Raw genomic sequence first — 15,183 nt, forward strand, 5'->3', positions numbered from 1 at the left:
GTGACCCTGCGTGTGGCCAAGCTGGAGTCACTGTCTCAGGCATATTCACCTCCCATAACAATTGCCTTTAGTTCAGTTGGTATCTATGACCTACCACCCAGGCTCTACTTTAAGCAGACACGAAAAAACGAACATGTAAACTTTTTAAGCTGTGAAAATCCATTTTTTAAAAGTGCTCTTTTTTTTAAAGCTTTTTCTATGACATTGACCAATTCATTTAATTATCGGGGGAGGGATGACAAACATAAGGGGTCAGGAACAGGCTGAATCATCTGAAACTGCTGCTCTGCGACCCTGTTTAAACTATTCCTCAGCGACTTCAAGCAGTTCAGCATCATAGATCACCTCTCACTTCCATTTTGATTGTATTCTCTGGAAGAACCTCTTCTGTGTTATGAAATAGCATTTATTACAATGACTATCCTGGATTTCTGAGAAAAAGAATTCATTAAAAACAAAATTTAACAAAAATTTAGTGTTATGACTGAAGTTTCTATTATACATTATTCTTTTTATATTTTTCTAAACTAAGTGTTGTTTTACGTGTGCTCTGCCTTCTAGTCAAGGATCCAAGGCCAAAACAGAAGAGAAAGACCCTAAGAAGCTAAAAAAGCAGGAAAAAGAAGAAAAAGACTTCAGGAAAAAATTTAAAGTACGTCACATTTAAATACCATACGAAGTTCAAAGTGCTAATAAAAAAAAAATCCTACGATGTTTAAGTTCCAAAATGCATATTTTAAAAGTGTAATTATTAATATCACAGTTATCCATCATAACTCCTTTATTTTCTACAAAATTTATTTTAGGTTTAGATTTACTCCTATAACAAATTAAGCAAACTCATACATGCATAATATATATACTGAAATAATCTCAATTTAGCTGTCCTTTGAACTTCGATAAGAAGGTAATCTAAAAATAACATGGATAAAACAGTTGTATATATACAACGGAATATATTCAACCGTGAAAAAAAGAAAATCCTGCCATTTGTGACAGCATGGAGGGACCTCGTGGGCAAAATACTAAGTGAAATAAGCCAGACAGAGGAAGACAGATACTGTATGATCTCCTCTAAATGTGGAATCTAAAAAAAGCCAAACTCATAAAAAGTAGAGGAGAATGGTGGTTACCAGGGGCTGGCGGGGAGGGAGAAATGGGGAGATGCTGGTCAGAGGGCACAGGGTGCACACTTTCAGTTATAAGACAGGTAAGTTTTAGGGATTTAATGTACAGCATGGTGATTACAGCTACCAAAACTGAATTATACACTTGCAAGTTGCCAAAAGAGAAAATCTTATGTGTTGTCACCACAAAAAGAAATGGTAATTATGCAAGGTGATTGAGGTGTTAGCTAAATACAGTGGTAATAATTTTGAAATATATGAGTGTATTGAAGTAATAAATGTACACCTTAAACTTTCAATTTTTTTAAATTTTAAAAATAGATATTATATTAGGATGGTGAGGTTATATGTAATTTTTCCCCAAAAAAACTTTTCTTCAGTGTCTTTATCTCTTAAAAACAAGGAGCTGTTTATTTAGCAAAGGCTTTCTTCATAAACATATCAGTAAATGAATTACTTTAATAATACTCATGAATCAATAATGTGTTTTTTCCAGTATGATGGTGAAATTAGGGTCCTATATTCAACCACGGTCGATCCATCATTAACTTCTAAAAAGTGGGGGAACAGAGAGCTACAGGTGAAGCCTGGTGAATCTCTTGAAGTGATACAGAACACCGACGATACGAAAGTCCTCTGCAGGAATGAGGAAGGCAAATGTAAGTCACTGACTACTCCACCTAGAAGCCCTCCAGGGTTGAACAACCAAACAAGGTTCAGCGGTCACCCCTGCTGTTATTAACTCTTCTGTTCTATGCTTTGTGGGTTACGGGAAACACTAAGAACTTTGCTGTGTTGCAGTGAACGTGTTTGATTTTCCTCTCTTTTCCCACCTGCTGTTATTTCCCACTGCAGCGCCAAATTCATGCTTCTCAAAAGGGGGCCCACAGCCACCCAGCACCAGGAGACCCTGTGTGTGCTGAAACTGCAGGTGCCTGGACCCCCCTCCCTTGGACTTGCTGAGTCTCCGGCTCTGGGGGCCGGAGGGAACCCGTGACCACGCCTCTCCCCTGGCTTCTTGTCACAGCGCTAGCGTAGCGAGGGGCACCCGCTCTGGCCTGGCTCTGAAATTACATAGCACATGTCACACCTAGAATTTCCATTCGCCTACCTTGCAGATTCACTTGTTTTCATTTCCTACGTGGACACATTTAATGTGACATACTGTTTCAAGTGACGACAAGGCAGTCCTTGTTCTGTTTGACTCTGTCAGCTGTGAAAGCAGCAGATGGAAGCGTTTTTGTCAAATTTTAAAAAGGAAGCTTATGTAAGTTAAAGTCAAGGAAAGAGTAATTCAGAGCTGTGTTGTCCCGTATTTAAAATTGGATAAGCCAGCATCGTCAGCTCGGTCAGTCTGCACAGAACAGGTGACCTCTGAGGCAGAGTCTCACGGCAGGAAGGTGACTCAGGGACAGGAACTGAAATGCAGCCTCAAGGACAAAACATGGTGACTCGAAGGTGGGGAAAGTGGATCTGAAGTTCTCATGGAGGAGGTGCGGTTGGCTTCTAAAGGGAGAAAGTGGGATGTGGGTAGGAAGGATAAAAGGCGGGGGAGGGGGTGCAGTGTTAAGAGTCAAAGCTCACTGGAGATAAAGTGTAAACAGAGCTCCAGGAAACAAAGAAAACCCCTTCGGACTAGCATTTGGGAGCATGGGCCCCAAGGAATAGCCTTCAGTGCAGAAAAACTATAAGCATGGAAAGGTCATCAAAAATATTTAACATGTTCAAAAATTGGAAACTGTTAGATAAGTTATGGTAAATATGCCAAACTGAATATTTTACATGATGATCATGAAAATAACAGCGGCAGGAAATTCTCAGGACACAACAGGAAGACAAAGAAGAAGCCTGCTTAATGTGGGATAGGATTTACAGGCAGGTTAAAAATTATGGAAAGAAAAGAAACTAAAATGCTAATAGTGGCTGATTAGGTTGATGGACCTCAATAATATGTCTCCCTTCCTCTACTTTCCAAAGTATTTCGCATATTTCACAGCAGAGAATGGCCCTGGTGCTTGCCACGGGCACCTCCAGGGCACACGCTCCACACACTCCTTGAACTTGCCATGCTGTTCCGAGACTCTGTCCCCAGCAGTAAATCCCATTTGGAGCAATGCGCCCCGACGTCAAAGTGCATACACAGCACACGGGGACTTGTTGAACACGCAGAGTCTAATTCAGCAGATCTGAGGTGAGGTGTGACATTCTGCGTCTTGCCAAGCTCCCAGGTGACTGATGGGGCTGGTCGATGGAACACATTCTGAGTAGCAAGGATGGAGCTGACTTCAACAACAAACATGTATAGGTGGAGATATAGGTGAGCAGGAACAGATAACAGCACTAGAAACAGAAATTCGGAAGAGATGCCTACTTCCTAGGAACCAGTGGACCTTAAGAACAAAGAAAAGCAGTAGACTTTCAGAGATTATTCTGTAATCTGCTATCATTTCCTGTCTGGGCATCAATAATCCTAAATATTGTGATGAATACTGGGGAGCTCCTGTCCTCTCGGAATTTATCATCTTTTAAAAATGAGAGGTGAAAACATTACATAAAATTCTGGTAGAGGACACTCAAGGAATCCATGTAACCTTTATCATTTTTCCCTGGTGTAGTACTAACACACTTTGCAATTCTTAGGTGGTCTGGGGGTCCACCTCAAGCAGGATGGAAACCAGATGATTACATCAGTAGCATGAGTGTACCTGTTGCTTTTACTTAAAGACTGTCTTTGGGTTGGACTCTTAGTTTCGCTTCTCCGTTTGGGAGGAGATCCTGGGCCACATGTGTAGGTTAGTGAAGACATAGACAGGGAAGGGAGGCAGTTACCACGTGGGTAATCGAAGCTTAAACTAGTAGGGAGCTTGGAGAGGCAGCTGTCCCTTCCAGTGGGAAATAAATTCCAGTATTTATACAACTCCCCTTTGTCAGGAGTGGAAGCCTGCTCCTGGGAAGGTGGAAAGCCATTCAAGCTGATGAAGAGAGTTCTAGAAGCCAGAGAAAAACCATTGGTAAAAAATAAAAATGCAAGTGCTGTGTGTTGAAAGTTGAGTCAAAAGGCCCTGAGGTGGTAAAGGCGAAGGTATCTGGGAAGGTCATCAGGAGACTCTGTACTGACTTTCAAATCAAGTATTATTCCAAGATCTGATTATTATATCTGCTTAATTTTACTTGTCATTTTTCTCTCCCTTTTCTTAATGTTTCTAAACCTCCTGCTTATTCCTTCCTTGAACTGGATCCTTGACTTTCTTAATTTTCTAAATTGATGCTCAATTCCACACATACCTCTATAGAAGAATTTGGGATGGTTGTTGCATGGGTTTAACATTCCCTCACCTAGATTGTTACAATAACCTTTTGAATATGTCTACTTTACCCTTACTCTCAGCTAATTCACTCACCACACTGTTACCCACATATTATTTTTAAAACACAAAGTCTTCAGGCTAGTTCAGAAAACTCTTTCTGATCTAGCCTCACCCTCATCAACTATTTCCCATCTGCAACTGATACTCCGGAATTACAAACTACGTGCTTGTCATTCCTTCCATAAAATATGCTATTTCACCCTTCTACACTATTTTATTCTACTTGGAATGCCCATAATCGTCTATTAAAAACAACCCAGACCCAGCTGGCCGTGGCTCAGCGGTTGAGCATCGACCTATGATCCAGGAGATCGAGGTTCAATTCCCGGTCAGGGCACATGCAGCTCATCAATGACTCTCTCATCATTGATGTGTCTATCTCTCTCTTCCTCTCCCTCCCTCTCTCTGAAATCAATAAAAAATAAAGATAAAACAAACAAAAAACACCAGTTGCCACTAAAATTGGACACACATCCACTCCCTACTCCCCAGCCACCCCATCACAATTAATATCTCCCCTGCTCCACCATGATACTATTTTGCTGCTTTAAATGCCTTATTTTATTTTTATTTTATTTTATTTTACCAATCTATTATTCTTATTAAACTGAGCTTGAGAGTAGCTTCAACAAAACATTCTCAACATTGTTATGCCAACACATTCTACAGTGCCTGGCACATTGCTTAGTGCTTGCTGAATTGAATTTGACAACTTGGAGATTGCAGTTGGGGAACCAGATAAAAGTCTGACATACAGACAACTCACAGGAAAATGTCTGTTGAATAGTGTAACTGGTTAGAAAACTGTAGTTCCCTGTCTCAGCCTGAGTAATGTGGTTTACTTGTTGTGTATCATTTAGGAGCCTCTAAATCTTTCAGTTCCTTGTTTCTGCACCATCTGATTAGCAGCAAAGGCATTTGCAATCCAACACCGTGGTGGCCCTAACATTTTCCTTACTCTCCATTCTTTTTTAATCCATCAAAGGAAAGAAAACACAGCTTACTTTCACCCGAGGTTGGTAATGATGGAAACTGGAGGCGAAGGCATTAACGCTAATCCCCTCCCATTGTGGAGTGGAGCACGGCCTCTCTCACCGGCATTAGCACATCCGATCAAGTCTCAGCCGCTGGCTCGGGAAGCGCGGCTCACAGAGGCGCTGAGATCTTAAGCAGATATTTCTGGCACATTCCCACATGTTTAGAATTTCTCCCTAGTATTTGTGCATATTCCACAACCCAATGTCTCAGGAGCTGTCACTGGAGAAAAATTTTCCACAGAAATATGCAATGAGACATGAGCTATTTGTGGCTAAAATGTCCTCCATTTCTTTTTGCGCATCAAAGAGGGGTTATAAAGGTTTAAACGTTCCCAAATCCAACTGATCATTTCCTTGCATAAGTAATTTTGTTTTTAGTTTTTTGGTTTTGTTTTGTTTTGTTTTTAAAATATATTTTTATTGATTTCAGAGAGAGGAAAGGAGAGGGAGAGAGAGAGAGAGAAACATCCATGATGAGAGTCACTGATGAGCTGCCTCCTGCAGGCCCTCGACTGGGGATCGAGCCCACAACCCGGGCACGTGCCCTGAGCGGGAATCGAACCCCGATCTCCTGGATCCTAGGTCAATGCTCAGCCGCTGGGCATCACCCTGCCGGGCTTGTTTTTAGTTTTAAAACAACACATGCTCACTGAAGAAAAAAATTTTAAATTCAGAAATTTGAAAAGTCATCCTGATTTGAAGCCTTAGAAATAAGAGAGAGAAAGAGTACATTTAATGAAAGTAGGGTAATAATAAAATAATCTATATTCAGTATTATATATAGCATTTTGTTTTTTTCTTATTTTATTATGAGCATTTTCCCTTGAAATTGGACATTGTTCTACTTGCCTGGGTTAATCTATACAATACAATTTTATTGTTTTGTAAATTGCATGAGGCCAAAGTGAGTAAGTTTAACTTTATATCTGGACTTGTTCACAACAAATGAAATAATGAATAATCAAAGTTGTCATTTTTACCACGTAAACAGTTGAACCATTAGAATGAAGATATTTTCCATTTTTGAGGATCATTTTGTATTTCCCTAGTAATTTCATGTCCACAACACCCCTCTGAAAGGTGAGTCATTAGTCCTGGGACACAGCTGTGCTGTAGAGGCAAATGTTTGGTGAAGACACTAACTGGCACATATGGGGGTGGGTGTTCCTTCCTTAACTAGCTCTACCCCACCACATATTTCAAAACATTTGTTTCAAGCCACTGTGTTCCGCTCTGTGAATGTGAGGTTTCCAAATAATAATTTCATATTGAGTGAGAATCCTTGCCAAAACCCACAAGATCATAGGGCTTACTAAGCATGGCAGTAATTTTACATGGTATAGAACTGTAAGGCATTTTTTATTAATTTCATTTGTATTTTTTTAAATACATTTTTATTGATTTCAGAGAGAGAAAGGGAGAGGGAGAGAGAGAAACATCAATGATGAGGAGAATCATTGATCGGCTGCCTCCTGCACGCCCCTCACTGGGGATCCAGCCCGCAACTCGGGCATTTACCTCGACCGGGAACCCAACAGTGATGTCCTAGCTCATGGGTCAACACTCAACCACTGACCCGTGCCCGGTGGGCTGTTTGTGTTTTTCGTTATCATTCCCTTACGATGGATGTACATGGAACATGTGAGCTAAGAGAGCATTTGTCTACTGCAAAAAAAAAAAAGAAATTTCTAGGAACTATAATGGAGAGATTATATAAAAATTCACGGCAAGTTGCTTGTTTTGACACTGTCATAAAGCATGCTTTTAACAGAATGAAGTTTTAGCAGAGGTTTTTAAATGCACTAGACAGCAAAATCTATGCTGCAATAAAAGTCATAAACCCTGTAAAAATGCTGTTTAATAGTCACTTTATAGCTACTGAGCCCCCAATTATCACATCATTTCAGGGAACTAGAACAGAGCAGCGCAGTTCCATCCCACACTTGATCTCCTTGATACATTTTTCTTAAAAATATGCACAATCGTTGATGTTTATGTATCAAACACACAACAACAACAACGAAATGGAACATTCAACAAAAGAGAAAGGTCTTTCTTAGAACTCTGACCAGGCAAGGTCAGAGAAAATGTAGGAGAAAATGTAAAAGAGCTTTGAGAATCTAAGAGTATATATTCTTTATAATTTATTTTGTGAAGTTAGACAATTAAACCGTGTGTCACGAGTTGTTAATTTTGGTCATGTAAAGGACTGTTTTAGTGCTTAATTACAGAGAGTGTTTTATCCAGGTCTAGACAATTTTAGCATAATTGAGTTTTAAAAAGTAGATTATCTAACAGCACAGGAAACTAAAAACCTTTTATTTTCAAAAATCATGATTATATTCTCTGTTTTTAATCTTTATTACTATTAATCTTCTAAAAATTTTTTAAACCAGAAATATATTTGATGCCAGAATACTTCCCACCTCTGACAACACTTTATCATTTCTTACACATTTCTCTAATTTTCTGTCTTTTCATTTTAATTCAGAGGGTCTGTAAAGCCCCAACAACTTACAGTGACATTGCTGTAATGGTTAAAAGCTTCAGTACATATATGTCATTATTTTTAAACTATTAACTTAAACATGATTCTATCATGGGAACACTTACAGTTGTATTGGGGTGTTTTTTCCCCCAGTGTTTTAATAGAAAATTCAAAATGAAAATAAAACCACAAATTTTAACTAGTGAAAAAAAAGTTTGAGACTATTACTGTCTATAGAGAACTGTTCACATTTGATTTTGGCCCCCAGACAGAAGGACAGGTAAAGACAGATTTCAGTTATTGGAACCTGGCATAAAACCACCATTTATTCTAAAACCTTGTTATTTGCACCAATTTTCTCTTTTGAGAGACACACACAAAATTGAATTTGTTAGAGATAAGCTTATCCCCCTTTAAAAACTGTATTAAATTATGATATATACCTTAATTGTTTAAAGTCTGTTAGCATGAACTGAATGAAGGAACTGTGATATTGAAGACTACCCCATGATGAAAAATATTAATTTTAGATGTTCTTACATTAAAAACTTTTGCTCCTGTTGCTTTGACTGAAATAAAGGTATAAAATGCTCTAACTTTCATACTCTGAAAAACGTGCTATTTTACTATGCTTTTATCATTTTGAAACGCGATTCGTTACTTCTGTATGACAGGAGTGCGAAGATAACCCTGTTTCTTTCTTTTTCAAGTATAATTCTTAGAAATAGTTTTCATTTGAAGGTGGTGAATTTCTTGATAAAATATTTTGGTGAAGTTTTTTCACCCTAGAATATTCAAGGCAAAGTTTATTTTCTTGAGTTTTAATCTACAATTTCAGTTGTATGATCCTAACTGTTAAAAAATGTGTGTTTGCATATTAAATCAACAGTAGTAATATGACATCAATATGTTTAAGTAAGTTTATTATCACTTGTATAAATCTTTGGTTATGAACTTCCTGGTTTGTAAGTTTTACACAGTTACTTTGATTCAGAACCCAAACTATACTTAAGTGGATCAAAACCAATAGACTCACTCAGTGAAAGAAGTGATTTGGAAGCCGTATTGACAAGGCAAATGGTACTAATCTCCTGCATACAACAGAGTTTAGGCAGTAACACAAAACCAATCATTTCAAAGGTTAGTAATATTAATGAGGTGTGAGTAGACATTTTCTGGGGAAAATAGTCCATATTTTTTCTAAGAGTATTTTACATTATGAGGGGCAAACATGAGGTACTCAAAAAAGTTATTTTTGCTTTGTTGCATAAAATATGGTCTATTTCCTCTTTAACTAGGGAATACTAGAGTCCCTGGTCTGTGTTCTTCTGTAATGATTTGTTCCATGACAGATGCAAATGGAACGAACGATTGAGACCGTCAAGTGGCAAAAACAGTTGAGGAAGGTCCTCCACACTGAATATCAGAGAGCTTTGTGGAGCCCCTTAGAATGCATGTTCCCCTAAGGAGCCACTGGAGAGCTGGCATCTGAGAGCAGTTCTGATTCTCCCAATCTTCTAACATTGGAAGTGTTAAGTCTTAGTTATGCTCATATTTAGAATACCTACCTGTGAACTACTTTTGTAATTAGAGAAACCATGCTTTCTAAATTCTTCCTAAAATGGGTCACCTGGGTGACAGATTAAGAAATAGATTAGCTTGGCTGGCGTGGCTCAGTGGTTGAGCATCGACCTATGAACCAGGAGGTCACAGTTCGATTCCCCCTCAGGGCACATGCCCGGGCTGTGCGCTCCATCCCCAGTAGGGGGCGTGCAGGAGGCAGCTGATCAATGACTCTCATCTTTGATGTTTCTCTCTCTCTCTCTCTCTCTCTCTCTCTCTCTCTCTCTCTCCCTTCCTCTCTCTGGGAGCAATAAAAATATTTTTAAAAAGAAAAGAAATAGATTAAAATTTGCAGTAGTTTAGAGCAGGGAAAAAAATTATTTACAGGGGAAAGGAAGAAAGATTGTAAATGGAGGAAAAGAGACGTGTAGGAGAGAGAGAAAGAAGAGTTGAGAGAAGAAGAAATGAAGGAGAGAAAAGTGGACACAAGAAAAACAGATCATATTTGAAGACAGATACAATTATTAAATATACTATGTTATAGTCAATTCTATTTCAGTTGCTTAAAAGAAATAGTAAAGAATTTTCAAGTCTGCACTACTAATAAAATTCATTTCCTTTTCCTTTCATAGATGGTTATGTCCTTCGGAGTTACTTGGTGGACAAGTAAGTTCATTTCCTACTCTTATACTTGTAAATAAGTTTATGCTTTGCTTTAAGAAAGATTCTTAATATCACTTAAATAATACAATCCACCAAACTATCAGAAATAAATTTTTAAAAATATGCTATACTAATGTCTTACGAATGTCAGTGCCCATAATAAAGTTAAGGTTTTCATAAAGTGTCACTTTAAATAGACAAGAAGCCCTTCTCTCTCCTCATATGCAGTTCATAGACTTATATATTCATCAGAGACAGACATTGCAAATGTTGGGGACAGACAAGTCAAAGCCACTAACACTTTCACTAATCCTGCACATCTCACTTGCTGATCAATGTAGTTGGTTGAACGGAATTAATCAGGGCCCAGTTATCGTCTACACAGTGGGTGTTAACATCATCTATTAGCAGTTTATAGTTCGACCCTTAATTGGGGACTTTTCTTTACTCATACCAGACATAGAAGAGTATTAAGTTGTCTTTTTTGGAGGCATGCCAGAAGAAAGACAGACGTCAACGTGTCTTCTATTCTTATGAATAAGACATTGTCATGGTCTGGTAGCACTGTGCTCTTAGAGTACCCCCAAACATTATGAGATTCTGCTCCAAGCAAACCTGAGCGAGAAATGAACTCCATGACCAGGGTAGGTCACATTCCAATACGAAGATTTACAGAACTCAGCATGATAAAAAAAAGCACGGAGGATTCACAGACTGTATCCACAAACACCCTGACACCAATCGGAAAGAGACAAATCAACGTCATCTGCAAACTAGTAAAGACAGGGTGAAAATCAGAATGCTCCCGTTTTGCCCAGAGCACGGATCACGGTGCTGGCACGGGACCTCTCGGCGGGCTTTATTCTGTAAGAGACACACACTTCAAGGAGAGGGCGGGGGGCGGTGAATAAGAGCCCACACCTTCCCCGTGACTAGCAAGGGTGAGGAAGAGCGCGCTTAGGAAGTGTACTCCCGGAGGAATTATCGGTTTGCCAGCTATTGAAGCGAAGGCTCCACAGACTTTTAAGTGATAATAGGAAAACCTGCCTCTGCACCCGCGCCGGATCTGCATTAGCCGAAGCCTCCCTGCGTCCCTGGGAGGGGTCCGAGCAGGGGGCTCAGGCTCTCGGAGCGCCTGCCGCACGCGGCCCGCGGCTGCCTCCCGTGGAAGCTCGGAGCCGCCACGGGAACCCGCCGTGGGTCGGGCCTAAGTGGCAGTCGCCTGACATTTCTGGACTCTGTATCCTATGTTTCCATGCTATAGTAAATACTTATAATATTTTCTATTTTCACTATGTGTTTGTCATTTTCCCCTCCATTAGATTATAAGTGTCTTGAAATCAAAGCTTGTGTCTTACTGGTATTTATATCTCCTGGTACCTACAAGGCATGGAACTCCATGTGTGTGGAGAATAGAATATTTCACAAAGATTCAGGGCCAGGTAAAACCTAAAATGTGTAAAAAGAGCCAGAAATATTATTGTGAAAGGTGCCTATCACCATCAATATTTTTAGAATTATATAACATAAGAATCACCATACTAACTATATCTTGGCTACTTATTTTATAACAAATGTTTATGTATTTTATAATTAATATTTTAAAATTATAATTAGAAACATGCCAAAATGATGCATCCATTTCCTATGTCAAATATTATTGTATTTCACACCATTGGAAGTTCAAGTGAAAGTATAAATCTGATATCAACGGACATAATGAATCAGTTACAGTTTTTCATTAGAACCCCCAGTGGTTCTAATTCTCCATGGTTTTTTGGTTTGTTTAGTTCAGCAAACACTTCTTAGCAAGCTCAGCTGTGTGATGGGCTCACTGCTGGGTCTAAAGAGGAGTAAGGCATGGTGTGTGATCTTGAGGCATGTTTCTGATTACTGTGTCTATGGTAAGCAGAAATAAATTGTGGCATTTTTTTAAAAGAATGAAACACAGGATTCGATTAAGCCAGTGAAAGAAGACGCAGATGAGCATGAAATTCCTTCCCACTTATAAATGCACACATAGTCACTTCTCACCTGTAAATTACAGGCTTTGAGACATAGAAAGCCATATTATTAACCCTTTAATCTAAATATTGCTTTAATGTTAAAAAGATATTTTCTTTAAAATAAAATTTATTTTTTCCAATTACAGTGATGGAGAGATCTATGATGACATTGCTGATGGTAAGTCTCCCATGGCACTGAGCACAGAGGACAGACAGTGAGTCCACTGCTCTTACAAATACTAAAAATCACTTGCTGATTAATTAGAACTTTCCAATCTGATCAGAATTTGAGTCACTTGAAAGTGTTAGAAAAGATAAATGCACTCATATAATGAAAAAAATTATTTTTGCACATAACTGGACATCAAGGAAGGATCTCATTTATTTTCTTTGGAAACACGAGTAGGAAAATACTTGGTAAATTTTTTATTATGACATGAATCTTAATAAAATTGCTTTTACAGACAAAAAAATATGTGTGCCTGGTACTTATTTCATAACCTATAATACTCACTAGTGTTCCCTAAGCATTATATATTCCTAAATTGTGATCTAAAAACTAATCTCAGCTGACATGAAGCATAGTGTTAATCATGTTGCCTTTTAGTCTCCTTTTAAGCTTATTCTTACTGATATTTAATATTTTTAACCTAATTCAGAATGACTGCCACAAAGTACATTTAATTCAGTGCCAAATCAAATAAAATAATGCTCAGTCTCATTTTGATAGAGAATAAATTTGTCCATAAACTTTATGGAATTGCATACTGAGCAAAAATAGTTAAATAAATATATGACCTTCCTTGTAACTACTTTTTATTAAAATAGGCCAATTCTCCTTTTTTAATATTTTAAACCAGGAGTGTGTGAATCACCCATGTTCCCAACCTTGGAACACTCGGAGGGTAGATGTTTTGCTAACCAAATTTAAATTTGTATTTTTTTCTTTCAGGTTGCATCTATGACAATGACTAGTCCTCAGCTTTGGTCGTTTTGCTATGTTCGTTTGGTGCCAATATGAAGTCTAGGTTTTAATTGGCATGTTGTTGGTTATCACGGACAATGAACACACAGACCTGCTTGTTATCATGTTATATATTCTGAGTATCTTTATAAAGTTTGGACACTTTGGACTTTGGAAAATGATCCCTCTGTTTAATCAGCATGTTGGAAGACTGCATCAGTGCAATGTCAGAATTACTAAATGCCCCATTTCTGCCTCAGCTAAAATTACGAAGGCGCTTCTTTTAGAACATTGATAGAAACCCCCTTCCAAAAAATAACCATTGGAGAAGAAATGACTGTGTTGTCTAAAGAAATATAAGAAAGAGCAATAAAGAAGTATTAAAAAAAAAAAAGTAAAACATCCTCAAGAAGAAAAGTATTGTTTGCACCTCTAATTGTGATTATATTTTATATCCTCTATTCAAATTATCTGTCTTTAAAAGGGCCGGGCTCTGTTCTCTCCTACTGGTGGGTTAAATGTTTTTCAAACATTGTAGCAGTAGCAGAACTTTTGCACAAGGTTTGTCCCTATTTGTTGATTGTGATATGTGTTAATTATTTGATAAGAATGTATGCGTTTTGGTATGCACACCTAAGATTAAAACTGTAGAGGAATCTGCATTTTGTAGAAATGAATGAGGGTTACCCTACAGTTATGCAGAATGGAACCTGGACTTTGAAAGTATCCTTTTATGGATACTTTGCTATGAAGACTTTTTAAAAAGTTTTTGTTTTTGTTTTTCAATTACGTCTACAAAGCTTTTTGGACAACCACTTTACTGGGAAGCTAACCAGCAGAGGGAGTACAAGTGAATAAAAGCTTGTATTCCCACTAGGGTGTTCCCACTGATACACCCTCTTCCCAAAGCACCCCGGAAAGAAAGTGTGAAGCATCTAGGCCCCGAGTGTGAAGAACACTGAACACCATGATACAAAATGCAGAACCCTAACTTCCAAAAAATAGCTTCTGAAGAGTGACCCCAGTGAACTGAAATGATTTCAAATGATGGTAAAGGACCTCAAAGCCTTCGCAGGCCAAAGTGGGATTTCCACTAGATGCACTAAAATCGCAAAATGGATCATCAACTTCTATTGCTAGTGTGAGGTCCCCAATGAGAAGCCACTGATCTCAAAGATCCCTGCCAGTTATGAAATGCCGTGATGTCTGCTTTTTGATAAGGAAACCACTCTATGCTCACATGATGAACTTAATACCAGGTAAAAGTTACATGGGCCAGAATGTTTTTTGTTTGTTAAATTTGGTAACAAATATACATAATACACTGACAGTATATTTCCAGTTATATTTTTTCTGATTGAAAATACTATAAATTCAATAGAGTATCATTTTTTAAAATTCCAAATTAAATCAAGGGAATATTTTAGAGTTTGGGTTTACACACCAAGAAGCAGACATGCCAATGAAAGATTTATGTAATAGATAATCTTAATATAAAATAAATATGTGATGTATTTTAAAATACTAAATATTATTTCTGTATAGTTTTATGTATGGACTTTTGTCATATAAGAAGAGATACAAATAAATAGCAACTTCAGTACATACGTTTGCCTCCGACTTCATCAAGAAACTGAGGCCACCCACCCCTCTCCCCCGTAACTTCATGCCACATCTGCAAGAGTCTTTCTCTGAGCCCTTGGTTACCTCTTTTTGCTTCAGCCTCAGAGGATGGGGTACCTCGTGTTCAAGACCAAGTTCCCATCAGTGCTCCAATACTTTGCCTCCTATTTTGTGGTAGAAACTGAGATAGCCAAGTGCAATTTCCTTCAACTTCCAACAACGTTCAACCTTAACCCTGTATCCAAACACTAGCTTAGACAATAAGAGGCCCCTTCTCAGATTCAAAGCCACAAGAGCAAAGAAATACCTTCTAAAACCAGTGATGTCAGCCCTCTCATCTCTGT

General features: G+C 38.3%; 1 protein-coding gene across 1 annotated transcript in view; it reads left to right on the plus strand.

The window, feature by feature from the left end:
• Positions 1 to 14,429, plus strand: part of FYB1 (FYN binding protein 1) — an 82,548-nt gene extending 68,119 nt beyond the window's left edge. The window contains exons 14-18 of the mRNA XM_087815287.1: positions 562 to 652; positions 1,624 to 1,786; positions 10,216 to 10,249; positions 12,399 to 12,430; positions 13,205 to 14,429. Coding sequence (XP_087671413.1) covers positions 562 to 652; positions 1,624 to 1,786; positions 10,216 to 10,249; positions 12,399 to 12,430; positions 13,205 to 13,227 — 343 coding nt within the window. The 3' untranslated portion in view covers positions 13,228 to 14,429. The remainder of the gene's footprint in view (positions 1 to 561; positions 653 to 1,623; positions 1,787 to 10,215; positions 10,250 to 12,398; positions 12,431 to 13,204) is intronic.
• Positions 14,430 to 15,183: the final 754 nt, after the last annotated feature.

Source organism: Miniopterus natalensis, chromosome 3, assembly GCF_054644295.1.
Source record: "Miniopterus natalensis isolate mMinNat1 chromosome 3, mMinNat1.hap1, whole genome shotgun sequence".
NCBI classification, from domain to species: domain Eukaryota; kingdom Metazoa; phylum Chordata; class Mammalia; order Chiroptera; family Miniopteridae; genus Miniopterus; species Miniopterus natalensis.